The 26618-nt window shown below is 42.3% G+C and overlaps 1 protein-coding gene across 4 annotated transcripts in view; it reads right to left on the bottom strand.

The window, feature by feature from the left end:
* The window catches only part of ANKRD17 (ankyrin repeat domain 17), a 95294-nt gene that overhangs the window by 27444 nt on the left and 41232 nt on the right, over window positions 1–26618 (bottom strand). For all 4 annotated transcript variants that reach the window (XM_075709729.1, XM_075709731.1, XM_075709730.1 and 1 more), the window contains exons 2-15: window positions 23315–23468; window positions 22544–22700; window positions 20399–20546; window positions 19957–20104; window positions 18580–18813; window positions 16522–16616; window positions 11019–11256; window positions 10259–10450; window positions 9765–9874; window positions 8854–8941; window positions 7637–7764; window positions 7015–7158; window positions 6319–6421; window positions 3994–4749 (exon numbers count right to left, since the gene is read on the bottom strand). In XM_075709729.1, coding sequence (XP_075565844.1) covers window positions 3994–4749; window positions 6319–6421; window positions 7015–7158; window positions 7637–7764; window positions 8854–8941; window positions 9765–9874; window positions 10259–10450; window positions 11019–11256; window positions 16522–16616; window positions 18580–18813; window positions 19957–20104; window positions 20399–20546; window positions 22544–22700; window positions 23315–23468 — 2695 coding nt within the window. The remainder of the gene's footprint in view (window positions 1–3993; window positions 4750–6318; window positions 6422–7014; window positions 7159–7636; window positions 7765–8853; window positions 8942–9764; window positions 9875–10258; window positions 10451–11018; window positions 11257–16521; window positions 16617–18579; window positions 18814–19956; window positions 20105–20398; window positions 20547–22543; window positions 22701–23314; window positions 23469–26618) is intronic.

The raw sequence follows: 26618 nt of genomic DNA, 5'->3' as shown, positions 1-26618 counted from the left end.
AGAACACTTCAGATGCATAACATGCCTTGAATTACAAGAGTCAACGTTATGTTCTGAATTCAAAACCAAACACACACGCGTTGCTTCTATGCACTAAGAGCTCCGTGGATGAAGCCCAAAACCCAGAGCACACCTGTAGTCTTGATGATTGTTAGTTATAGTCTGCAAGGGGGAGTAGCACAGGCTCAGTCCCACACAAAACCAGCTGCCTAGCAATATATGGAGGTCTCTTTAATATTCCAAGGACAAAGGTCTGAACGCATTTACCATCCATTTGCAAGAACAGCGTAACCATTGCCAGCAACCAATTGTAGTTACGCCAGCGCGTGAAAGCTTGCATCCTCAGTTTCTGCAGCTCCTGTGTGGGTCTCACGTGCGACAGAACCTCCCGATTATTCTGTGATGCTGGTGCTCTACAGTTATTTTTTTAGTATTGAGTTTCTGTGAAGAACTTACAGTCAAGACAAACTCTTTCTCACGTATTAATTTAAACAGTTACAGTTAAAACTGACCCATCCCACAAGGTAGCTTCCAGGAATTAATCTTATCAAGTGCTTCAAGATTCCCGAGGTTCTTTGTGAGGCTCTGCTACTGGACATAATCCTTTGAGTAGTTACTACTTTAAAGACAGTTTGCTATTAAAAACAGGGATATGGGTTTTTTTCCTTTATATCCTTAACACACCACTTAACATATGTAATGTTTTAATTCAAGAGTTACATAACTAACCCTAAAAAAATACTTCTATTCACTACCCTCAGGGCAAGCAAAGAACCTGTCCAACATCTGAAGCTGAGGAGCGAACCTTTTGCTCGTCATCAACTCCAGCAGAATCAGAAAGGAGCCAGAAGTTGAAACTGAAAGTTTATTTACTAATATTTCAACTTACCCTATTTCTTTCTTCAAAAAAGAAAAAAAAAACCCCAAACCTCTTAACTTGCTATGTTCTCTCCCTGTGTTTCCAGGCAAATTGCGTAGAGCTCTAGGAACACCAATTTCGCTTCTCTAACAGCAGGGAATCCTGCTTTGAAGTGCCAGAATTGATGTAGCAACAACACTTGACCTCTACAGCGCTACCCATGCCGTATACTCGCCGCTGACAAATACCAGCATTTGCACACCTGGCCTTGTTTTCAACAAGCACTTAAAATGGGAAAATTAAACTCACTGTTTGCAACGAATTAGACACGAGATGAACATTAGGTAAAATTTGCACGGTCAAGGTGAAGCTTTGTTTCTGTAACCGGTGCTGCAAGCCACAGCTCTGTGACGGAACTAAACTTGAGTCATCTCAGGAACAGAGATCTAAAAATCCATGGGAATACTCTAGAGGGTTCCTATTAACATAATACACAAAGCCACTGATAAAATATTTAACTGCTGCTTAAATGTTTTGTGTTCCATTGAGCCCATTTCACCTCCACACTAACTTCTGATGTGTGCATTCAAGCTGGCACTTACATTGTATAAACCCTAAAATTAGCCACTTTACAGAAAAGCAACGATGGAATTGCATCTGCACAGCTTTTAACAGACCTGCAACGCATGCCCTCCAGAGCACAATATGCTGGGGGATGAAGGGATGGAGAGCAGCCCTGCGGAGAAGGACTTGGGGGTGCTGGGGGATGAAAAGCTAGACGTGAGCCAGCAATGTGCGCTTGCAGCCCAGAAAGCCGACCGTATCCTGGGCTGCAACCCCAGCAGCGTGGGCAGCGGGGCAAGGGAGGGGGTTCTGCCCCTCTGCTCCGCCCTGGTGGGACCTCACCTGCAGCCCTGCGCCCAGCTCTGGGGTCCTCAGAGCAGGAAAGACCCAAACCTGTTGGAGCAGGTCCAGAGGAGGCCACAAAAATGATCCCGGGGATTCAACGCCTCTCCCGTGAGGAAAGGCTCAGAGAGTTGGGGTTGTTCAGTCTGGAGCGGAGAAGGCTGCGGGGAAGCTTATTGCAGCCTTTCAGTGCTTAAAGAGGGCCTCTAAAACATGGGAACAAACTTTTTAGCAGGGCCTGTTGCGATAGGCCAAAGGGTAGTGGTTTTAAACTAAAAAAAGGGGAGATTTAGACTAGATATAAGGAAGGAATACTTTACAATGAGGGTGGGTGAAACACTGGTCGCCCAGGGAGGTGGTAAATGCCCATCCCTGGAAACGTTCAAGGTCAGGTCGGACGGGGCTCCCAGCAACCTGACCTAGTGGAAGATGCCCCGCTCACTGCAGGGGGTTTGGACTGGATGACCTTTAAAGGTCCCTTCCAACCCAAGCCATTCTGTGATTCTATGATTTTAGACCTCGCTCCCAATTGCACGTGTGCGTGCACATACTAAGAACTGGGACTAAGTAGTACGAATACATTCAGTCAAATGCACATTGAAAATACCTGACCTTTCGAAAAAGGCATGCACGAGAACTTGGGCACGTCCCAGATGACCTAAAATCGTAGATTCTCAAGATGTTATATGCAGTTAAACACATAACAAATGTGCTAACTCAAAGCTTAAGTTATATTTAAACACAATGGCACTGTGCTGCACAGATTCTTCACGAGTAACCAAGAACTGTAATTATCCCATCTCTTGAATCGAGCAGCTGGTATTGTTACGTATCCCAGCAGCTCCACATGAGAGAAGTTTTTACTATCAATGCACGATGGGCGTAGTTTTATGTACTTCTTCATGCATCCCGTTTGTTTATTATCCACTGGCAGGTTCCAATCTGTATGTCTAGGCTTCAATTCTAACACCAGATTTTCAGAGAAGAATCTCTGTAGCTCCTGCAAGTTTCAGTGAACTTTCATGAGGCGAACATCAGGTGACTCAGTAGTGCCTAACTCGAAAACTGCTGTTCCAAGTATGTGAAATAATCACCTCCTGGTATTTTTAACCATTACCCTATCTTCTATTCACTCTGCACCACTATCGTACCCCAATAACTCTTGCTGTGGACTCGGGAGCAGCTCCACACCTCTGGGCTAAAATGTTCTTGGAGACGTGCCTTTCCTCCGGCACACGCCCCTCATCCTAACATGCTTTGTCAAAATAGACACACACTTGTCAAAATAGACAGCACTTTTAAAAAAAATCAAAGTTCATCAGCTTAACCGAGAGCATCCCAGCAATTTTGCATCACATGACATCACTTTTTTAATACTATGTCCTAACAGCTAATCTGTATTCAGCTAAATAGTCAAAATTAGTATTTTGGCGACTATTTTAACATGGAAAGGAGATTAATTGCAACTGAAGCGGGTGTAACCAAAAGCAACACTAGCAACTCGCATTTCCTACGGTATTTAAAACCCGTTTCATTCTTTTATTTTACTACTTAAGGCCTTAAAGCACCGATGTCACTGGGTAAAGAATTTTCCGAAGCGATTAAGAAAAATTTGGTAGGGCTGAATTTGTTTTCCGCTGGCAAAGCGGCCATTTTTATTAGCAGACATTTCTCTAAGTCATAGGATTATCATCTCTTGTTCCCCAAACAGAAGCAAAAGCTTCCAATAGGTAGACTACTCAAGGCTGTCTAGAGCAGCTCTCATTCAAGAGACAAGCCTACAGGTTCCTTACACATTATAGGCTTGATGTGGTGCTACAGCTGCTCGAAGCCTACTCCGAGTGCTCCAAGTCAGTTCTCTGTTAGCTAGTCCTAGGTACTAACCAGTACCGTCAAGATGTTGTTCCTGAGCTACAAAGAGGCCAAAATAGGACTGTCAGACCCTAGCACATCCCCCCCCAAACTACGAAGAGTTAAAAATGCCACTTCCGACATACCAACCTGACAAACAGGCACCAGTTAGCTCAACAAAAGGAAAGGCAACCCTGCAAATTGAAAAGTTAAAACTAGTTTTCGGAACTCCTCAAGACAGGGATCGGTAGGCTAGCGGTACTTGCTGTAGAGCTAGCGGGAATACACAAACACACACACACACATACATACAGAGGTGGACATACCCTCAACTGGTCAAGCAAATATTATACCTGCTCGTAACAATATAAACCCACCTGCCATGATGTCATCCAGCGTGTCATTGAGCGTCTGAGCAGGGCTGGCTACCATTAACCCTTGCTGTGTTTCTGTCAGTATTCCTTGCCCCAGCCCTGCTAGTTGTGCTTGGCCCAATACTGGCTGTCCAACTATAACACCTTGCAGTTCTGTAAGATTTGCGATGGACCCTGGAGGTAAGGAACCTGCTGCCAGAGGCAAAGCTTGTGGCATCGCCAGAGGCTGAATTGGTGCAAAACCCGTCTGCGCAGCAGCTTGCTGAGGATCATCTTTAAGCAAGATGGGGTCCACTTGCTGTAATCGTGCATAGTCTCCCTCTGAGAGTTGTTCTCCTACCCCAACAGGAGTCAGTAGTCCCAGGTGCTGGCAAGACTGCTGCTGTTGCTGCTGCTGGAGCTGAATTCTTTGCGCTTTTACCTCTAGATATTGCTTTTTTAGCTGCTGCTGAGTTTTCAGCTGTAACTCTCGCTCCACTTTCTGCAGTTCCTCCAAAATCTTTTGTTTCTTCTGAATTTGTTCCTCTCTCGTTTTGTTCAGCTCCTCAATCTTCTCTTTGGTGAGCTGGTCAGCATGTGCCAATTCCAGGGACTGCAGCTGAGCGTTCTTCTCTATGGCTTCTTTTATCCTCTGCTCCAGCTCTGTCAACTTGCCCTGAGCCTCTTCTACAATGCTCTCTGGAGACTGATTGGTGATGTAACCCTGTACATCCTGGTTGTTTGCTGGCAAATGACTGCTGGACTTTTGTTTAGAAGCAGCTGTGTGAAAAAGAAACCCCCTCAGAACCAATGGAAGTGCATATGAATGGCATCCTCATTATAGAGCTACTGTTGGGATGCTAAATGGCCAGTTATGCACCAAGACACAGCACCCACAGAAGGTCAGCGTGTACTGTAAGGCCCTCAAAGAAAACCGTATCTCGCTATCAATTTTAACACAGCAGTCAGATTGCAATTTAACAGTACAGATTACTGCGCATACATTCCAAATAACCCTGCGCTACGTTGACATATTTACTCCAACAATTGCTATACTTTTGCCAAATGAAGCGATTGTCTCAAGAGCCGCTGTTACCGAGTGGTGCTACAAGATAAATGGAAACAAAAAAGAAAGGACATGCTGTCTCTTTACTTGATGTTTTGCGTCTGGTACCGTGTTAAGTCATAAACGTACGGTTACAGCCCTGAAAGCACAGCAAAAGCGATGCAAAAACATCTCGAGGGACAGGCGACTCATTCTAGGCCACCAGTTTTGCGAGTAACTCGGTACGTTTTAGGAAGCGCTACGCTTTCTAGGACTCCTGAATCCTTTCACTACAGGTATCCAGCTTTGCTCAGTTGACAAACAGCGCTAGAACCCAGGATAGTCATTTATATTTAACGTGATCTAACAGGGTACATTTAGCCACTACATTTTATCCATAGCAGACATGGTTTTGCCTGTGTCAAAACTCAGCTCTCTGCCCAGGCAAGGCAAATATTTCAGCCTTCCTGTAAGAATGAGCGATGGACTAATCCAATTCATCTTTTATGAAGAAGTCCACAGTAACACAGCTGACATGGTCTGCCATACCGGTTGGAGAAGGAACAATCGGTTAATTTTGAAGGGCGAAAAGGCAAATCAAAACTCAGGATCTGAGTCAGTGGAGGTGCCCAGTGTCTTCCAGTCATCCTCGCTGTATTTCCAGAACAATACAAGTGTACACACAGTATTAATTTTATGACATGCACGCCTGTATTTGCACTATTGCTGATCCTCGATAAAAATCATTTTGGAAGAGAATTCTTAAGTACAGAAAGTGTTAAGTGTTAAAATGGCGATATCAAAATAGATGAAAATTTAGTCCTAGGAGGACCTCTGAGCCACATCAGACTAAATATTTTATAGCACAAGAAATTCCGCCTTCAATCAAATTAGTGAAACCCACTCCAAAGCTAGTATCCTACGTAAACACAAATTATCCAATCAACTACAATATAGAGATTAACATGGTTTTTACAACTTCCGCTATCAAATTTATATAGGCTTTTGGGTGACATTTTGCATTAGTCCAGTATGTCAGACTAATGTATATTTTAGCATATTTACTTAGGCAGATTTCTTGACGCTTTATGATTACAGGGTTAGATGACTGATACTTCATATTTGGCCGATAAACAAATCCTTAAAAAAAAAAAACCCACAACCAAAAAAACCCCAAAAAACTGCAGTTTCCTTGACTGAATCCATAAACGCTCTTCATAGGAACTACTCTGCTAGAAGTGCAACCCTCTATCTTCTACCTAGGAAGGATATTTAGAAAAATAAGCTCCAGAACTAAGACTGACCTTTATTTCTGATGGGAAGGGTTGTGGCGACATTAGCAGGGGGTTTGTCAGGCTCCTGGGGTGGGACGACCATGGGCAGCGCCTGCACTGGTACACGAGGAGCCTAAAATGTCGGATACTAACAGATTACTTTTCTCATACTCTAAATCTAGTTAGAATTCAACAGAAGGTAAACAAAACCTGTTAGACAAGCAGACTGTAATGGTGACTAATAACATTTAATACTGTTTCAATGTGCCGAGTTCAACAGTTAACAATTTGAGATTATCTGACTTTTATATACTTTGCATTTTTAACCTAAGAAATTACTTGCCAAACAATACTCATCTCAACATGGTACGGTGCTATACTACAGTAAAGCAAATACAAATCTCAATGGGCTACAAATGCAATTCTGTAGAGCCTCATTAAAGCAGACCTTTTCACTTGCTGTTTTTTTTTCCCCCCTCATCCTTTTTCCTAATAATGTTTATAGAGCAATAAGAAGAATGATGAAATCACTACACAGTGATGCTCAAAGAGTCTTCACCATTTTTACGACAGCCCAAAGTAATTTTCAGTGTGTTCACCTACAGTTCAGTAGTTCACGAAATGACATGACTGACTCTTCTCTCATCTTTAAACTCTTGAGTGAGCTGCAAGAAGAGATGCAAAAAAGCCCCACAAATCCGCCGATAACCAGCCCCTAAATCTTACCCTATTTAAATCATGGGATGGTGGGGTCAGCTGAGTAGCATCAGGTGGCGGAGCAGAAAGCAAGTTGTTTGGGTAATCTAGGAGGTAACAAACCACGCTGGTATGACCACCTTTTGCTGCCTCTATTAACATAGTTGACCCATCCTAAAGAGAGAAAGACCACAGTATTAGAAAACAGCATCATCATAATGTGACAACACTGCAGCATTTTGGGAGACACGACACAGTATCTGTTAAGACTGCTTTAATAAATAGTCATTCAATCTGCAGGAAGTCCACATCCCAACTTAAGGACTCTCGAGTATTTCCATAAAAACTAATACTTTTTAAAATTTCCCTTCCTCTTCCACAATTATGACTGTACAACTGGAGCGCAATGTTTACATGCAGGATAACCAATAGACCTCCACTCATCCTAACTGCAACTTCTATAAACACGTTCACGAGCATAATGCCTGCTCGGGGAAATACCAGCTCTTGCACCTTACCTCTATTTAAATCATGATATGTATGTTGGCTCAGTTGCAGAGAATACACAAGGAGTAAATTCGCTTGGCTTTTGATAGTTTTAAGCTTACTGAAAGACTACCTCAAAGGAAAAGAAGGTGGTTGAGCAACAAACCTTCAATCTGTGCGTAGGATCAGCACCATGAGCTAGCAGTAACTCCACAACTGCCAAATGACCTCCAGCACAGGCCAGCGACAATACTGTGTGATCGTTGTTAGCTGTGGTCCTATTCACATTTGCTCCTTCAAAAACAGAGGGGGAAAGATTATTTTAAAAGACTCAAGCGGCTCTCCTCTACCAAAAGTGACAGGGAGTTAACTTTTTTCTTAAATATGAGTAACGTAGTTCTCTATGGCTGCAGTCTTAAAACTGATAAATTAAATCGAACAGTCAATTATTACTGTCATCAGAAGACGATTTAACATGCCACATGTCACAAAAGGAAAAACCACCCTACCTGGACTAGCACTCCAAACTCACTGTTTAAATGGCTACATTCTGAGTATGGAACATCATGTAGCAGGTGAACCTATTGCTTTTAAATTGGCCAGCAACTGTGCCAGGGCTATGCCTCTTTAAAACAAAAAAAAAACAAAACAAAACAAAAAAACCCAAAAAACCAAAAGAAAACAACCCAAAACCACCAAAAAACCCCACGAAAACAAACCAAACACCCACAAACAAACTAACAAAAAAAAAAAAACCCAAACACACACACACTAAGATGCAGCGCATAGATCCATGCATCTTAGCACCAGCAAGCACATGATTAATTGCAGCTCTGCTTCCTTCATCTACAATCTACACAGGGAAAACTCCATCACATTGGAAGCTTTAGGCCAGTCCTGCTCCATACAAGGAAGATACAAGAAAAATCCATCGGTATGAGCTCGAGAGAAAACGGCGATTCCGAGCTCTGTATCAGCTCTATGCGTTCAACAGTGATGTAAGGCTGGAGCCGATAGCTCTGACAACATCAAGCAAGTTACAGTCAAAACTCTGAAACAAACAGGCACGTGAAGCTCAACTTCTGAAAAGCCAGCGCTCAAAAGCTGCACCAGGAACACGGAGACACTCCGTACCCGCTACTACTGTTGCTGCTTTTACCAGGAATTAGAGACTGGAATATAACTGTTTTTAGAAGTCGTTGCAGTCTCCACTAATCTCACCAGAAACCAGAGATGATCATTACGTGCCTAGTTTGAGAATCAATGACCTACTTGAGCTGAAGTAATTTGAAACAAATCCAACAAAGTTCCACTAGTACTGACATGTTGTTAACTTTAAGTATTTCTAACAGCAGGAAAACCAAAACCTTGTCACACTCTTACCTTTGCTTATCAAGAACTGAACAGTGCAAACATGACCTGCCCTTGCAGCTTTCATGAGAGGAGTTCTTCCACCTTCCGATTCATGCTCCTAGAGCAGATAAAGAAAAGCTTAATGTTCAAAACGTGCACATGTGAAAGGATGCAATTCAGCCTTTTGGTTTTTGTTTTTTTTTTTTTTTTTTTGAATGGAAAGATGCCAGACATGGAAGATCCCTCTCTAGTGTTTCACAAACTACAGGCATAAAATTTTATGTAACGTTTGAACTGAGTGTATCCTGCAGACAGAAACTACCTACCTACCTTTGTACAGGTCTCAGACTCCTGGACAAGAAGCACTCAAGCACATGGTGGGGATTTTAGTTAAACAAAACGTGTTCTGTCATGTTTAACTTCACTTTTTGATAACATACTGGTGTACAAGCCTACTGAAACGTAAAAATCAATTTACCTCTGTCATCTTAATTCCATTACGGGACACCAAATAGATCACATCAGAACAGAACTATCAACTGCCTGCTGCATAAGGAATAGAACAGATTTGCAGGTACAAGTACTAACCCATAATCAGCTCAACAATTCAAAGCCGAAGACCATTCAGGACCGTACGTGACAAAAGAACAAAATCCCCTATTTTTCTGTACAAGCAACCTCGCATGGCTTGGAAGTGCTTTCGACATCAGTCGCCGAAGTACTCTGACTGACCTAAGCGCTTTCAGGTAATGAAACAGCCTAAATTCCATTAGAAAAGCATCACCAAGTCTCACTTAGTTAAAAGATAAAGGTTGAAAGGTAATTTGAATACAACAGCAAACTCATTAAGTTTTCGGCAATGAACATGGGGCCGAAATAACTAAACAGACATTTATAATTTTATTCCCTAATTAATTTTTTTTAAGAAGCTAATGACTTACCAGATCAGCGCCTGCCTGAAGTAAGACATCTGCTACATCAGTATGGCCATTTTCACAGGCATATGTCAGTGCTGTGTCACCTGTTGCTGTTGTTGCATGCACATTAGCCCCTGGAGCAGTAGTAACAAGCATGTAAGTTTTATCAAGTTCATTACAGAAAATACGCAAGTCTCTTCATAATCTTTACCAGATCAGATAGCAAGTTTAACTTCCCCCTTCCGATCCGACATCTATGAAATTGACAACTCAATCATACTCTACAGGAATAAAGGAAAATAAACATAAACTAGAAGTTCAGTTTCAAGCGAGTTTACATGAACTTCATCTTCAAAAGCTAAAATAGGGTCCAACTAGTAAATTACTTAAGTTTCCACAAAAAGGGGCAGTCAGCTTCAAGAAGCTTCTAATGGAAATGCAATAAATATAGAAAAAGACATTTTTCTCTTAAAATTACATTAAGTCTCTACAAGACCCATAAGAAAATTACTCCATACCTGCAGCTAATAAATATTTAACGAGCTCCAAATGACCCTCTTGAGCAGCCTCCATCAAAGGTGTGGAACAGCCAAGTTCTATGTCAGCTCCCGCTTTAATAAGAAAATCTGCAACCTCCAAGAAACCTCCACAGCAAGCCAGAGTTAATGCGGTTTCTTGCGTCTCCTCCGTTTGAGCATTGATGTTTGCTCCTTAAAACATAACACAACACCAAAACCACACATAAGTAAGAAAATGCTAGTAACTGAAACCCATATCAGCAAGCAAAGCCATTTCCTGATGCACAAGGCATCTTGTTATCAGCTGTCTCATTTCTAGAGATGCAGAAATTTCCTTCTAAAATGATAGTGTATCAAACTAAAGGTTTCAACTTTATTTAATTACTTTGAAAATCCCTCCGAGGACCTCAAAGCACTTCTCTACAGCTTTTAAGCAATAACGCCATCTCCAGATAGGCCACGGCCGCTGTGCAGAGTGCAAGTTACCCGTGTTAACCGTTCGCTATTCAATGTCTGCCCGAAAAACGCAAACCTGTTCTGAAGAACAATTCGAAATGACCATTTACAAAGTAAATGAGTAGAGCAAAAGACACTTTCCTTAAAAACCAAACAGACCAACCCCACCTTCTCAAAAAGAAAGGGGGGAGAGGAGTTCAGAAGTTGAAGAATGAAACAAAAATTACAGTAACTTAGCTCTCCCCCCACAACATGTACAGAAGCCTATGGAATTACTGTCCACAGAAGGCACCGCAATAGTTACCTTGACCAAGTAACAGTGCCACCATCTCTTCATGGCCTTCTCTAGCTGCTTCCATTAGCGGTGTGTATCCTTCATCGTTTACCTCTTCCAAGTTAGCTCCACGTTCAATTAACAAAGCTGCCAGTTCAACATGCCCGCCGCAGGCTGCCAAAGTCAATGGAGACTCAAAAGAGTCAGCAGGCATGTTCACCTGAGCTCCGCTGTCAAGAAGTAATCTTGCCACTTCCACATGGCCATCCTTGGAATTAAAAAAAAAAAAAAATCAAAACCCCATCAAAATAGGAAAATTGCTCTTTTTCTCCAGATATTTATGTAGTCCTTGACTCAAATTCCCTCAGAAGACACAGAAAGCAACAAGTAAAGAGGCTCAAAAATATAATGAAACTTGCTTGACAGTTTTCCTAAGCATTTTTTCCTAATTACTTGGATAAAGGCTAAAGATCTACTATTAAATAGGCACCTGAAAAAACTTCAAGCATGTTTTACTGAGTATGTTCAATTCAAAGCTGAAATATTGTGAACTACATAACAAACTTTCTTGACAACGGTTTAAGTAACAAGCTGGTCGACTTCTTCATGCCAGACTCAAATTCAAGTGTCTGGGATCAGCTCAGCTAGGGGAAAAAAATAAAACCAAACTGAAACCCAAGCAGTTGTTAGGGAGCGCAACGCTGGTTTAGAAGCTTGCCTCCTCCACAAGAACAGTATCAGAATCCTCTGACACCCAGTACTCCTCTTTCTTAAGGACTGCAGACACAGAACTGTATGTGCAGAGTTATCTGAGGAACCCAAATGCTAAGAAATAAGTTACCACTCAAATGTGTTTCTTTGCGTTCTGCCAACAAATTGACTACTAACACCACAAGCAGCCTAATAAATCAAGGAGTATTAAGAGAAGTTTAAAAAAAAAGTTTTCTTGGATGTAAGAACAGGTTTTGACGTTCTTCCTAAAGACTACAAAACCTTTAAATTGCAAACAAGTCATTCAATGCCAATGCTCCCCACTTCGTCGAAGAGAGGTAATTTAGTTTTAAATTCAACATGCAGTTGCATGTTTTGTTAAACAGTGTGATTTAGTTATAACACCAACACACATCAGGATACAGTTCATCCTCATGTCCATGCAGACTGTTAGCGTCTCGGCATATTTACATTACACATTCTTATCTTTTGGGGAAGGAGGTGGAAGAGAGACAGGATTTAAGTCGAACATTTTTGCTTCCTTTCTGAAAAAGAAGCATGCACGATGACATTGCTTGCCTCTTGGCTCCCACAAAACTACTTCTCTGCTCAATTTAATAGCAGAGTCAGGACTTACTTTCTCTGTCCAAGAGAAAAGCCAAAACAAGACCATTTGTCAGGGGTTCCTCATTCATCACGGGAGCCACCTGAACTACAGCCTTCCCTCGGCGGGGTCTTGGCAAGATTTTCCCGGTACCATTATGCTGTCAAACTCGTTTTACCGAAACGTAGCTCTTAAGTTCGCTTTCTTCCTTTAGAAACAAAGAAAGTATTTGAGCATATGACCTTCGTCATGTTTTTAGTACGCCATAAACTCAGGAACTATTTGAAGTGGCTTTTCAGCTCTGTGTTTACACTGGAGGCCTGACGGTGACGTACCCAACTGCCATTCAAGTCTGCTTTTGTTTAGACAGAAGCAGAGACCGGCTTGGTCACTGCGGTCCAACAACAGCACAAACTCTCCAAGCGGGTTTTCTCCATGAGGAAATCGCCATCCTTCAAACTTGGAGTAACGTAATGGGGAAAGGTCTGACACACAAAACACAGGAGGGCTGCACAGAGAAAACAGCACCTTGCCAGGAACACCAGGCTATCCCAAGGTTGTCTTTGAACAAGGTAACTACACCTTGATCTCGTATTAACTAGTAGGAGGCAGCAAACCGCAGCCACTGCCGTCCTCGCCAAGCTAGAAACCACATCCCCGAAAAGCTCTTTTCCAGACAAAACAGAAAACTGCGTCTAACATTTTTACGCTTCAATTTCTTAAGCATTTTATACCTTCTTCTGATATCCAGGGAGCAAAACATGATTTCCTCTCAGAAAAATATCTGGGACATTAACTAGGACATAGTCACCTTTTACCTGAAATGACAATACTATTTTAGAGAAAAACTCCAAGACTCCATAAAGAATCCTTCCTCAGGGAAATGCAGACGGTGCCTCAACCATCAGGCTCTGGCAAGGCAGCTCACTAATCATCCCTGAATCACAACAAGTATGGCAAACAGCAGCATGAAGGTATGCTTCAAAGCATCTTATATGGGCCAAGCAGCCTTGAGAACAACTGCTGGTGTTCAACCACACAAGGAAATTTTATCCATGCTTTAACAAACCTTGCAATGGGGTGGTGCTGTTCTACACCTTCTAGCTCTTCTACAGCAGCTAGAGAAAGTCTCATAACTGCTGTTAGATGCCAAAAAGTCACCTGCCCAACCTGCACAAGCGCACCAGGCGTATTTCAAAGACCAGCCACTGTGGGCACTCAGTACTCAGCCCTGACTGTGGAAGAGGAGGTTACTTCAGTAAGAGGAAGCGCAAACTGGACAAACCTGCTTTTTGCTCCCACAAGGCAAGTCACATTGCCCAACAACTCATTTGCATTAAACCAATGTTAACTGCTGTCTATAAAAAAGCCCTCTTGCTCAGAAGTCTTCCCGAAAGCCTTGTAGGACAAGGTTTAAACTATCTCACTGGCTTGTGTAAGTGCTACGCCACATACAAACAATTCCATAACATACATTCCGGTTCCATGCTATTCTAGAAAAGGTGGTTTTCTTCCACTGCTCAACAGTGACAACTGTTTCTGCAGAAAAAAACATGCTGAGATGAGAAGCCCCTGCACCGCTTTATTTTAGACCAACCTTTTTAAGTACCGCTGTGGAAAGCTGCTCGCTCTCTCAAGCGGAGCTGAAGGTACTAAGACTCTTGACTACCTGTCAATTCTGAGCAGCAGCGTGGAAGTGCCTACTTAGGAACAGCTTCCTGAGGAATTAAGGGAGATGGGTTTTTTCCTATCTCTCACTATTATTAAAAAAACCCCAATGGGTCTCAACATTTCTGCGAGCCTGATGGATTTTTACGAGTCTTTTGGCAGAGGGAAACGGGGGGAAGAGGGTGGCAAGGCAAAGAAGGCTTGCTCCGTGAAATAGCATCTTTCCCTCCAACCTTCTCATCTGTCAAGAAGCCGTCCTGATGACAAGGCTACTGCAACATCGAAAAAGATAATTTTATCGTCACCTTCCAGGGAACTTGCTGGAAGGGCAGCACCCATGATTATTTATATGGCTAATCTATTAAGATTTCAGAGTGAGACAAATAGTTCAAGCCCTGTTTATCTACATGCCTTTCTTTCTAACGACTTCTTGAGAAGTGTAGTGGTTTCTGTTAATGATTCCCCTATCTGAAGCCATTAACTTCCTCGAATAGACATAACTGGCTCATTTTAGAACCATTAAGGTTATTTCAGGGAAGGGAAGACTAAATAAGGATTTGCGGCACTCCTCTGTGGCCACAGCTTCACAACGTGACATTACACAAAGCTAATTGACATGAAAAACCCAACCCATGAGAAATCTATTTAGAGAGGAGGGTAAAAAGGAAACCCAAGAGACAAGTTTTCAGTTTTACGTTTAAGTTCCATATTCAGATGAAGGATTTGGAATATGTTGGCATAAGGCATAAACAAACTACTGGCCAACCTAAGCATGCTGCAACTATGCACCCTGAGTAGCAGAGGAAACCTCTGCGGAAAGCGTTGCACAACAGCCTACTGCAATTCAGGGTTACCCAGAATACTGGGGGGGTGTCATCTAAAAATGGAGCCTAATTCCGCTCTACCTTGTTTCATTTTCATTTCTCCAGCAGGGTAAGTTTCAAAACATTCTCAGTTCTAGAAACACCAACTGACACCTGCTAGATTTTTCATCCTGCTAGCTTACCCCTGCCAACCCTTGGTACGGCACAGGGTTGTTAAACTCATGGCAGAGTATTCGCTTCTCTGAGAGGGGGTACCAAAGTCTAAACAAATCCTGGAGGAGAAATAAAGGGAATAAATGGGCACATTTACTCCACATTCAAAACAAATCTCCCAAGGAAAAGACCTATTATCTCAGGTAATATGTAGGAAATAGGTTCCAAATAGGACATGTGCTTTCAAGAAGATACAGATACATGAGACTTACATGGCTGTTTCAAGCCTAACAGTACTTCAGGCAGAAAAACTAAAGACATCGATTTAGCAAATTTGCTTCACCACAAAAGCCTGGAACAATCTTAAGTCCGGCATCAATTATACAATCCCAGCATTAAAACGTACCCATACATAACCTTTTCAAGGGAAAGCTTCACATGTATTTGTGTTCTACAGAAAAAAACACTACTATCCAAAAATCAGAGTTGCTCTCGGAATCTTAGTAAATTTTATAAAAAAACTAATGTATTCACCGTCATTCTACAATTGCCTCAGATGGGCAAACCAGCAACATGAAAGTGCTCTTATTAGTTAAGAAGTTGACAATTTCCCCTTCCATTTCCTAGTTGCTTCCCAAACAGCTTCTGATCCTGTGTTTTCAAGGAGCACGTGGCTATGGGAACCATACTTAAACAAGCTGCACACGCACACCTGAACATAACCACCTACACTGAAAGAGAACTTAGCTTACCAACTCCTTAAACATGGTGTAGGTACGTTAAACGCCTCCAATAGCCAGGTTATGACTCTACTCACTGCCTACGTTTAGCACATTAGAATTGTTAAAAGCGTCTCAACAAGCACTGAGAATCTTCCACTTGACTGAATTTGGAGATTCCTGTATAAAGGGTTTTCCCACTATAAACTGAAAGCTGCTCCCCCAGAAGCCTGCAAAATTACACAAAGGAAAAAAAAAAAAAAGAAGGTTCTCTACAAATAACTTACTATTACTTACTTTTGGCTATCTCTTGAAGTCATTAATTTCTCTGAACTGAGCTCACAAAAAGATCTGTTTCAAACCAGGCCTCCATGATTGGCAGAAGGGCAAAAAGCAAAGAGCAAGTGACATGTAACAACAGCAGGAGACCTGGAGCCTACAAAAGCTGCTTTGGGACAATAAGCACAGCGTTACTCGCTGACTTCTGCTGCTTCAGGGGGAGGAAAAAACAACGTGCAGCTGGACGTACAGAAACCTACTTACCCAAACGATGGGTTAATAGAGCTCTCCTGCTAATGCTCAGGTGATGCAAGTTTTAGCTGACATCTTCTAAGAGTTCAACTACTTTGTCAGCCACAAGAGGAATGAGTTCAATTTTGCTCTTTTAGGCAGTACTATTTTTCAACCAGGTATTCCCCCCACCCCGATGTCTTCTGCGAAAGGGCCATCAAGTACACAGCAAAACCGAAACATCACACAGTTAGGTTCTGTGCCAAAAGGAAATCTCTTTGTTCATCTTCAGGAAGCAAAGAGAGAGTACGTATGCCTCACTGCTCAAGCCACACATCTCTTACCATGCAAGCCTCCATGAGAGCAGTATGCATTTCATCCGTCTTGTGTTCCTGGTCTGCACCAGCTTCCAGCAGAAATCTCACCATTTCTAGATGGCCTGTATGGAGAAAATATTTAACAGATAAAAACTACTTTAGGAAGTGCATTTCACAAGTCATAGAAAGGGTCTAACGTACATAACGAAGGTAATAGAAGGCCGCGTTACAACATAAAAATATTCCCATGAAACACTCTTGAAAGGCATGTTCATATCTACGCATTCAATGCACGCAGAAGCTGAACAGCGTAGTTAGTATAAATACAATCCAATTCACTTAGTTTCTAAAATCACGTCTGCGTTACATGCGTTCCTTGAGGTGACATTAGAGCCGAGTAGCGCACGCTCCAGAAGCTTTACCAGGGTGATTTATCTGCGCAAAGATATTTGCGTTTTTCACCTACAGAATGTTGTCTTTTCATTGGGGGTCAGCGCTTCCCCTCTACTTGCTTGACATTAAGGATTTAGGGTTACTGTTTTCATATATGGCATTGTAACTGGTCCCTGAGCTAATGCTGACCCTCAGACCATGAAACACAGGAAGCAGAGGGATCTTCATGCTTCCAACCATACTCTTAGGAATTCAACCACCTACAGGAATCCTCCCAAGATAAGGGCACGGATCAGCTTTTCCATTAATTCATAGGAAGAGTTCGCCAGGTCCTTCACGTGCGCCAAGTCCAGTCAACTTCGCTACCCAATACGCAAGCATATAAAACCAAGTTAAAGGAAAATAAAATTGCCATTTCGTAACTCAACATGACCATGGCTAAACCTTAAAACTACAACTACGCCTAGCAACACCATGAATAGCACAGATGCTGCCCAGTATGAGGCTACATCGCCTTTTCACTCTTCCCCCTTCATTTAGGCGAAGCTAGCCGCCACCTTGGCCCCAAATATCACACGTCATTCTACTACAGGAAGCAAGCAACACGAGAAAATTAGGAGTGTATTTTTACGCCCTAAACGCGAGATCTGGAGCAACACACAAATGCACGAAAGATAGATGAACCATATAGGGATAAGCTGAAAAATATAAAAGCCTGAATATCTTCACTTTTGTCCCATATATCACAGTGAACAACTGACTAAGCGTAGACTTTTAATTTTTCATCTCTGCTTTCCAACCTCACTTCAGGATTCAGAGCCCAAGCACATTTTCTCAGGGAGGGAACGTTTTGGGGTCCCACTCCCCTCTTCCAAATACAGCCTTTGCTCTGACAGCCACAACAAGAGAAAATTACCACGGCTTACAAGTGTGTTCAGCAACAGAGAACCAAGAATTTACCAAGGCAGATAAAAGAAACATAAATGAAAGACTGAGACCATCTTCTACTGCGGTGCCACAGAAGCACCTCTGCTACAGACATCAATTACTCTATGATGCCAAGAGCCACTGTAATGGCTTCAATAAAACATGTCCTAAGTGACTGTAACAGCAACTGCTCAGCTGCGCGAACACATTTGGCCTCTTAATTAAACATCTTCATCCCTTGCTTGGGTGATGCAAGATAGCTGCCTAATACTCTAAGGGAGGCAAGAAAGGCCTGTTGCCTAAGCACTGACACTTAAAAGGCAAGGTCCTGGATTGTCAGGCTTTCCAAGTGCTATGTCCTTTAGAATTAAGTAGTTCCTGTATCTAAGCCGAGCTATCTTGTATAATATAACTACAACACAGAAAGTTTTCTATACTTACTCTATGATAAAGAGTATTACTTCCTCTTCTCCTAATTCATTTAGTAGAGAATCTTTTAAAGCAGCATAACGACTCAGACAAAAGGTTTGCATCTTGATACTTACACTCTGCACACTGATCATCGTTTTACATATGGCGCATACATGTGATGTGGTATCACAGCCAGGATAAAAGCATCAGAAAGTGTCTATTCATAGCCTTTAAATTCATTTTGTCATGGACAGCAAGGCTGAATAAATACACTTTTGAAAAGACTTTTCACACCTGTCACACTTGTCCACACTGGTTACACCTTTGTAACAAGTGTGGCATTTGGTACCATACCTTTGTAGCAAGCCAGCGTCAGCGCGCTCTCCTTGAATTCGTTGGAATGCGTATTTATGCCTGCTCCATTTTCTAACAGCACTCGGGCCACTTCCACATGGCCGGCACTTCCTGCTTCCATCAGAGGAGTGTGACCATTCTCATTATGGTCCTCAATGCTAGCGCCCGATTCCAGCAGCACTTTCACAACATCTACATAGCCTCCAGCACAGGCATATGTAAGGGCTGTATTGCCTAAGGCAGAAGAGAAGAGAGTTTCAAAACAGAATTTGATGGCGTTTCTACACTGGGAACTTCAACTTATGCTCCATTTCATCGCTTTTACCTGGTTGCCTTACAAACAGGTTTTTTCAGGCTACAAAACCAAGAACTGCAGGTAGGGGAAAAGAGGCAAGTAACTCCACAAAGTAGCTCACTGCTGACAGACCAAAGATCTCCATGTGCCTGGCAACTGTATCGATGCACTCCTCTTCCCATTTCTATCCCAGCTAATCCCACCTTCTGTCACGAAAACCCATCCCTTCTCCTGTTAATCAGCACGGATGTACTATGCGGTAAAAATGAAAGCTCAAAACAAGGAGCAGAATGAACTGCTGCTTCCAAATCAAGCCCTAAGCGCCTCTGAAGGGTTAGTTCAAAAATGCTCTCAGTCTATGCAAGGAGATGAAAACAACCTCCATGGCAAAACTACAAAAACATGTATCTGAACAGAACAGTCAAAGAATCTGCCTTTATGAAAGATACCTTAAAAAAAGTTAAGGTCAAAGCAGCACGACTACTCAGAACTACTTCACTGGGGGCAGGGGAGAGGGAAGTGTCTTCTGGTATCCCAACTTTCTTCATCGTTCAAGGTCAGTACTCCATTTGTCAATGCCTGTTGGCTACACACCACCTCTCCATTTCAAGGCCGCACAAACTAAGAAAATTTCCCAGTTTGGTCACTTCAACACAAATGCCTACCAAACTGCCACTGGAAAGAGGGGGGAGAAAAAGGGAGACGGAGGAGGAGACAAAGAAAAAGGGGGCCATCTTCTCATGTTTACTTTCTTCCCTTGCTTTCCTAGACCTGACACCAAACCATTTTCAATGTATACAGAAACTTCTGAAACTGTGCTTAAAATACTGTGTGACAACAAATCCTACGTACGCAAACACCTTTCAGTTACTGACTGACTTTAACCACCTTTGTGTGTCCGTAACCAGTACTTTCCAGCTTCATTAAAAAAAAATGCAAAAGCCAATAGCAAAACCACGAAAAAGCATTCTGCGTTGCTTGGCTGAGAGCCATTCTTCCCAAATTTTCACACAAAGTTTCTCCGCACACTGCAAATGTTAGCTTTTCAGTAGTTTGCAACAGGCTCCACCACACTTATTTACCTGTTGATGACTGTGCATTCACATCAGCACCATGAGCTAGCAGCAACTTGACAATTTTGACATGTCCGCCATTAGCAGCAGCCATTAAAGGTGTTATGTCTCCTTTAATACCACGGTCCTCTACATTAGCATGCATTGCCAGAAGAACCTGCGAACAGAAGGGTGATCAACAACGCTGGCAAGCGACAAACCAGCATGTCAAGATGGTTGAAACGCTACACAAAGGCCCCACCTTCACCCCCACACAGTTCTGTGTTAGAAACACTTAGAGAAATAACCACAAAGAATGCATTAGCAACATTCAGTTTGCATGTAAGTCTTCATTTGCCAGTTAACTGACATTTTTGCTACCTTAACACCCCGCTCCAGGTGCGTAAGACTGGAATACATTAGTTTTAATTTTGTACAATACCCGCATACTAAAAACAGCTAGGAAACCAACCTGAGCGAGCTCATAATATCCTGCTGAGCAGGCTAAACAAAGGAGGCTTTCCCCTTCTTCTGTGTGCTCGTTCACACTTCGTCCTTCAATTAGCAACTTCCGCACAGCATTTACATCTCCTTCTGAACAAGCCTCTGCCAAGCTGCGGCTAGTAAGATAGAAAGCATTTAAAAGTGAAAATGGACTATGCTTGAAATGCTTGCTCTACATGCAGAGTAAAAATGCAGCATGCCATGAGGATGCAGTCAGCAAAAAAGGAACCACAATCTCAAAGTGCCAACTGCTAATTAAAGAGGTGCCATTATTACACTTGAGGTTTTCCACGTAACTCTTCCAAAAACTGAATAATGTGCATACTCAACTGCTCCTGTTTCTAATTTTTAACAAAAGTTTACAGGAGAAACATCAGCAGGATGACCATTTAGGTTACCAAATTCTGCATTATGTACAACCGAAGCAGAAAACATGTTAAGGAAACACACGACCGTGGACCTGATTTATTGTCTCAGCACTATACACACAGTACGATGTTATGCCCTACAGAAGTACAAAACCTTTTTTGGAAATCATTTAAGAATCTGGGAAATAAGTAATAACTTTCCCTTTTGAAAGGCTAATCATATGGCACTGCAAACACACCACTGTTGGTTTATATTACTAATTATGTCGTAGTATATGCTCTCAGCCTCTTCCTGCTTTGCAGTTCCAGTTTGAAAACACAGGTTTTGTCCCACTCATTTTCTGAAGTAAGGTTCAAATGAAAGGAGAACTGATTAAATCATGGTAATTACAACATCATGAGTATTCCTTTCCAAATCAGCAACCACTACTCAGAGTTGCATTCACATTCTCTTTTGCCCCAGGACCAGAGGACACTGAAATCACCTGTCCATCTTAACAACACTTTAACTTTTGTTCAGCACTGTAACTGTTAATTCAACTGAAACAAACCACCTGCATCACTCTTCACCTATAACAAGATTAATCACTTCACCTCTGTCCTGTGCCAAAAACCCCTGAATTTCGTAACGCAATCCGACGTTTCAGTTGCGGCCCTAACTCAACCAAGCGGAGAAGCGTAAAATTCTCCTGGTTTGGTAAGCCCTAAGTCAGAGTACTTAGAATCATAGAATCCTAGAATCGTTTAGGTTGGAAAAGCCCTTTAAGATCATCCAGCCCAACCATTAACCTACACTACCAAGTCTACTCTAAGCCAATCAAGGGTAGACCAGACTGAACCATGTCCCAAAGTGCCACATCTACCCGGTTTTTGAACACAAAACTTGTGGTTCTCCTGTCACTCCACCACGAGTTCTTCACTTCTATCATCCCAATTCTGTTTTGGTCAAAAAAGGCTCTACTGGAAGCGTATTTTCAATCCCTCCAATTCTGTCTTCTCTTACACTGCCTTCATTCCAAAACAGTTATTGCTTTGTGAGAATAAAAATTCAAGTCTGACATACTTCTCTATTCTGCTCCAAATAACTAGTGCAGCAGCACTTCTTGTTCTTACTAACGCTCTGTTTCTGTTGCACTGAAGCTTAATGGCAGCCTAGAAGGGAACCTTCTCTGTCTTACTGGGGTGTTCGTGAGGGAAAGAAAAAGAACCACAAAGCCAGGAATTGCAGTCACACAGCAGCGACCCCCCTGGCCCAGGCTCTGTCCAGGGTCCTACCCGACACGCCAAAGCTGCTGACCACCACGACGGCTCCAGTCCCTCAAGACTGTTCTCCTTCCTCAGTTAAAAAGGCACTCTGAAGTTCTCTAAAGCAACAGACTGGGCATTTTTTTGGTCCCAAAGTTTCGTGCTATCACTGAATGACCCATTTCAGGATTTGCTATTTTTTGGTACAGTTCTAAGGCCCGTACTATTTAAGAGCTTAGAAATTTTGTTTCTATAGTTGCTCAAGTGAAATTACCTGGAGTGCGATTTCTGGATTCTAAGCAGTATTAATTGCTTCACTCCCCACTGCAAGACCTGACAGTCCAGGACTATTTAGCAGGAGAATCACAGGTGATAACTTGGCGCCAAATTCCACTCGAGCAAGAGTTTCACCATCGTGTAATCAGAAGCGACACAACACAAAAAACTGCTTCTAAAAAGTAGCAAACTACTGAAAAAATCCAGTATAAAATTCAGCTTACTTGTCCGTCTGCCCTGCATTCGCTGTGCTTTCTGCTCTCATCCGGGTAAGTGCAGCGGCAGCTTCATCCAACGCGCAACTGACCGAAGACGTCAGTCTGCGAAGCACCTCAGGATCTGCAAATGCTTTACCATCAGCTGTAGACAGCTTACCTATTCCTTTCATTCCAATTTACAACAAATTGGTACGCATGCCAGAAAAGGAGAAAACAGAGAAGTTGAAATTGAGCCTATGAGATCTGTTGGCAGAAACATTCCAAGCATAATGAACTACAGGTTCCAAAATGAAGGGATTAACTGTTTACAACGCTAATTTAAAAGCTGCACTCCGATGTGATGCGCATGAATGAAACCCTCCGATCCACAGAAGGCATTATTTTTCAACTACTGACAACTACTTAGTATGAGCAACTAGTAAAGCTTCTCATACAGGAGTTGTTACAAAACAAAGCCTTATTGAGCAATTTTGTTTTCGATATAAGGCTGCAAGCCAAGATCAGGTGTTAATTTTTACTCAGGCTTTTAGAAATCCAGCATTGGAGGAATGTGATTAGAAGCGCGGCCTTCACATGAAACTCCGATTTGCCAAAACTGGGAACGCTTTAATGAATTTCTGCCTCTTCAATGACTCGCACAACCTTGCCAGGTTCACGCCGCCTTACAATCTGCATTTGTTATCATGCTCATACGGATTAGACTTATGCAAGCAGTTCCAGTATGGACTCATGTCTAAGGGCTTCGGGGTTAAACCTGTATGGGACACGAATACTTACCTGCAGCTTCAAGTAAAGCTTCTAATCTTGCCTGGGTTTCTGGATCTACTGTTCTCAGGTCAGCACCGTCAGCAGTACTTGACAAAAGCAATTTAGAAGCTGTTTCCAACATAGGGTTTTCGAGATCATCCTGATCCAAGATAAACGACTCCACCTGAAAAATAACAGATACGGCTTAAGAACAATATAACTGACCAAAACATACTTAAAACACAAAAAACCCAGAGTTGCAGTTATCACTTAAGCTATTGCTTCTTTCAGTACTTTGTTAACCAAAGTATCCTCAGTTGACTCGGAAAGGTTTTATTTCATCAGTGGAAGCGATGAGATTTTTCCAAAATCGCATACAACGAATGTCTGTATCATCTTATCCATTTGCTCTGTGACTACAAGCCAAGTGGTATAGTAGAAAAGTCTAAGATAGACTTCACATCTCTAAACCGCACTCTACAGTTTTCAAGTCCAACTTAACACAGGGAGGGAAAAGTGGAAGAATAGCTATCACCCCAGAAGGCCTAAAGGTAGTAGCTGGCATGAGTTTCTATGCAAGCTGTTGGTTTGGGGTTTTTTTTCCTCCCCAAAGCATGAGTACGTGTAACAGAGACACAATGACCCTATTTCACGCAACCCAGACATCTTTCAAAGAAGTAACCTACCCTCAAAATGGCATTTAACTCTACTAGCACACAAAACCAGAAAAACTAACAAGTCGTCGCTATTTTAGGGTTGACTGTTTGCTTCTGATTTGCAGAAAAATCCTCTCAGCTATCTCACTTCTCTCAAGTCTGATGTATCCTAACCCAACATTTAAAAAAACCCCATAAATAAAGGACCAGCAACATGTTCCGGGTATAATCGCCCCAAATCCAACACACAAGGGTTTCACAGAATCTTTCTCAAGAGAACAGTTATTTAAAACATTATCTACAAAATATGCAACCCATTATATCTGCCTTTTTCAGAAAACAGATGCCGAGTGGTCTAAGTTCTTCTAAAAATCCTACTTTCCTGTACTCTCCATTTGTTTTGGTTGTGAAACACATAAATTACGCAAGAGATGAGTTTATTAGAGAGAAAAGCCCCTAGTATCCATTTGTGTTTTACTGCCTGTTAAAGGAGGACTGGGTCAAGTCGTTTAGAGAAGACGCTCCTCTAAGAGATCCACGAACACACCCCTAAGCCGATGAACTAGCCATCGAACCATTTATTAGATTATGAAGACCAAGTTTCAACACCCCCCTACGAAGCTCAGCCGCCTCAAAAATCTACACCTTCAAAAATCAAAGAAATCAAAAAATACAAAACAATCCCAATCCATAATCAAAATCAATCTAATGGCAGGTCTGCCAGACAACCAAACCACATGTGCCAGCCACCCCTGCAACGTAATTAAAAACTTCAAACATCTTTGGGTAAAAGCAACTACTGTCTGTAGTACAGCAGTAATCTATTTCCACATGGAATACAGTTCATCAAGATAGAAACATAATTAATTTCTTTTCCTAAGATTCATGCGAGCCTCCAAAGTTTAAAAGCAGTCTCATGAGCATCACAAGTTCAGATTCCTGCAGATAAACGGCCTAAGAATCCAAGTGGACAAATAAACCAGAGGAGTGACCAACTCATCTCACGACTCCTGAAAGGTGTCCCCCCGTCCTCCTATCTATTCTCTTATCACAAGTGAAGAGCTCACACAACAACTTCTCCTTCTGCAGTCTGCCTCCAGCTCAAAACTTACCAGGATACAGGACTAGCGACGTGGCTCGAACCCAAACAGCGTGTTTGTTTAAGAAGATAGGTCGAGAACTACTGTCAAAATGACTTTGATTTATCACTTCAACACCACCATTGAGAAAGAAAATCTCCTGTCAGACAGCTGTTGGCAAGACACGAGAATACATCAAGGGCAACCCTGAAGCCTCCTTCCACTCCTTTGAAGCCTCTTTGCCCTCCTTCACACCTGGGAACACAGCAAGCTGAAGGGGATGACTTCCAACTTCTGATGAAAGCGGCTCCGATGTCAACAACTGCCGCCAACAGGACAGTCCTGCAGCATTGCACGTTGCTCCTCAGCACTACTTTTTCCAAGCGATGCTCACGCCGGCTGTAGCCTTCCAGCTTGGCACACTAGTGAAGGCAACTCCTGGTTTCCTCCCCAGTCCTAAGGAACAGTTTGCTCCTGCCTCGCCAGGGTCCTTCGCTGGCCACCGCCAGCTCCGCTCCGCGCACCTACGACGCCGTTTTTCGTTCATCTGAGGACTTGCCATTCGTCTTCTTCCAGAGGATTAAGCCTGCTGCAGCAAGCAGCAAGAGAAAGGAACTACTCCGCTGTTCAGGAGCCAAGCAACAGATTCCACCACTGCAAAGGCAAACTACTGAGCTGTCAGGAGGATTCTTGGCTCAGCCAACTCATGCAAAATCCTTACTACTTAGACTAACTGAAAAATCTCATCAGAGTGAGATATTTAACAGCTGGTTGCGGTTCTTCCTAACACTATGAAATATTTGCTAAGCAAAAAGGCAAAATAAGAAAACGTCTCTCCCCCACTAACTTCCTCTCCCCTCCAATTCAGTCTTTTATGCAGTCTAAGTTTCAAATGGAAAAATCTTCCTATTTGCCTTCCAGCTAAGAATATGAGCGTGGTATAATTAAAAAAACCCAACTATAACACAAGGAGAACAGGGAGGAAAAGCAATCCACCTACGAACAATACAGCACCTAGACAACCACAAGGTATCAGGAGAAAATTCCTCTTGCAATAGTTTTGAAAACGTTTGTGTTATGTGCTGTCATTTAAATGATTTCGGAGCAACATCTCAAGAAATTAACTTACTAAATAAAAAATTTAGACTACTCTGTGTGACTAAATATAGCTGATACTCCTTATTCTAAGGCACAAGAGATACATCTTCAGCCTGCGGCTCGCAGAACTTTTCATCGAGCCTCCAGTTACACTCTTCTGTATTCTCAGAATTGCCTTTTAGCTTAAGAGTTTCATTAGAACTACAGGCCTGTCTTTTCAGCCGGTTCAATGTGACATAGAATACCATACGGCGCGACAGTGATAAACACCACAGTGTCTTAACAGTGGTAAATAAAACTGTATTTTGGTAGAGGTGAAAATTCCATTTCAGTTTCTCAGAAAATACTGCCTTCTCTACAGAAGCTACAAACTAAAGACAAAGCATTTCCATTTACCAGGCCAAGTAAACAGACATTTCCTTTAATGGTCTTCAGAGGTATTTTATCTCCCTTAACTAAAAAAAAAACGTGTAGAACAGTACACAAATGCTCCACCTTACA

This window comes from Pelecanus crispus, chromosome 4 (assembly GCF_030463565.1).
Source record: "Pelecanus crispus isolate bPelCri1 chromosome 4, bPelCri1.pri, whole genome shotgun sequence".
NCBI classification, from domain to species: domain Eukaryota; kingdom Metazoa; phylum Chordata; class Aves; order Pelecaniformes; family Pelecanidae; genus Pelecanus; species Pelecanus crispus.
The sequence above is the reverse complement of the archived record's forward strand: the minus strand, read 5'-3'. Positions and strand labels throughout refer to the sequence as shown.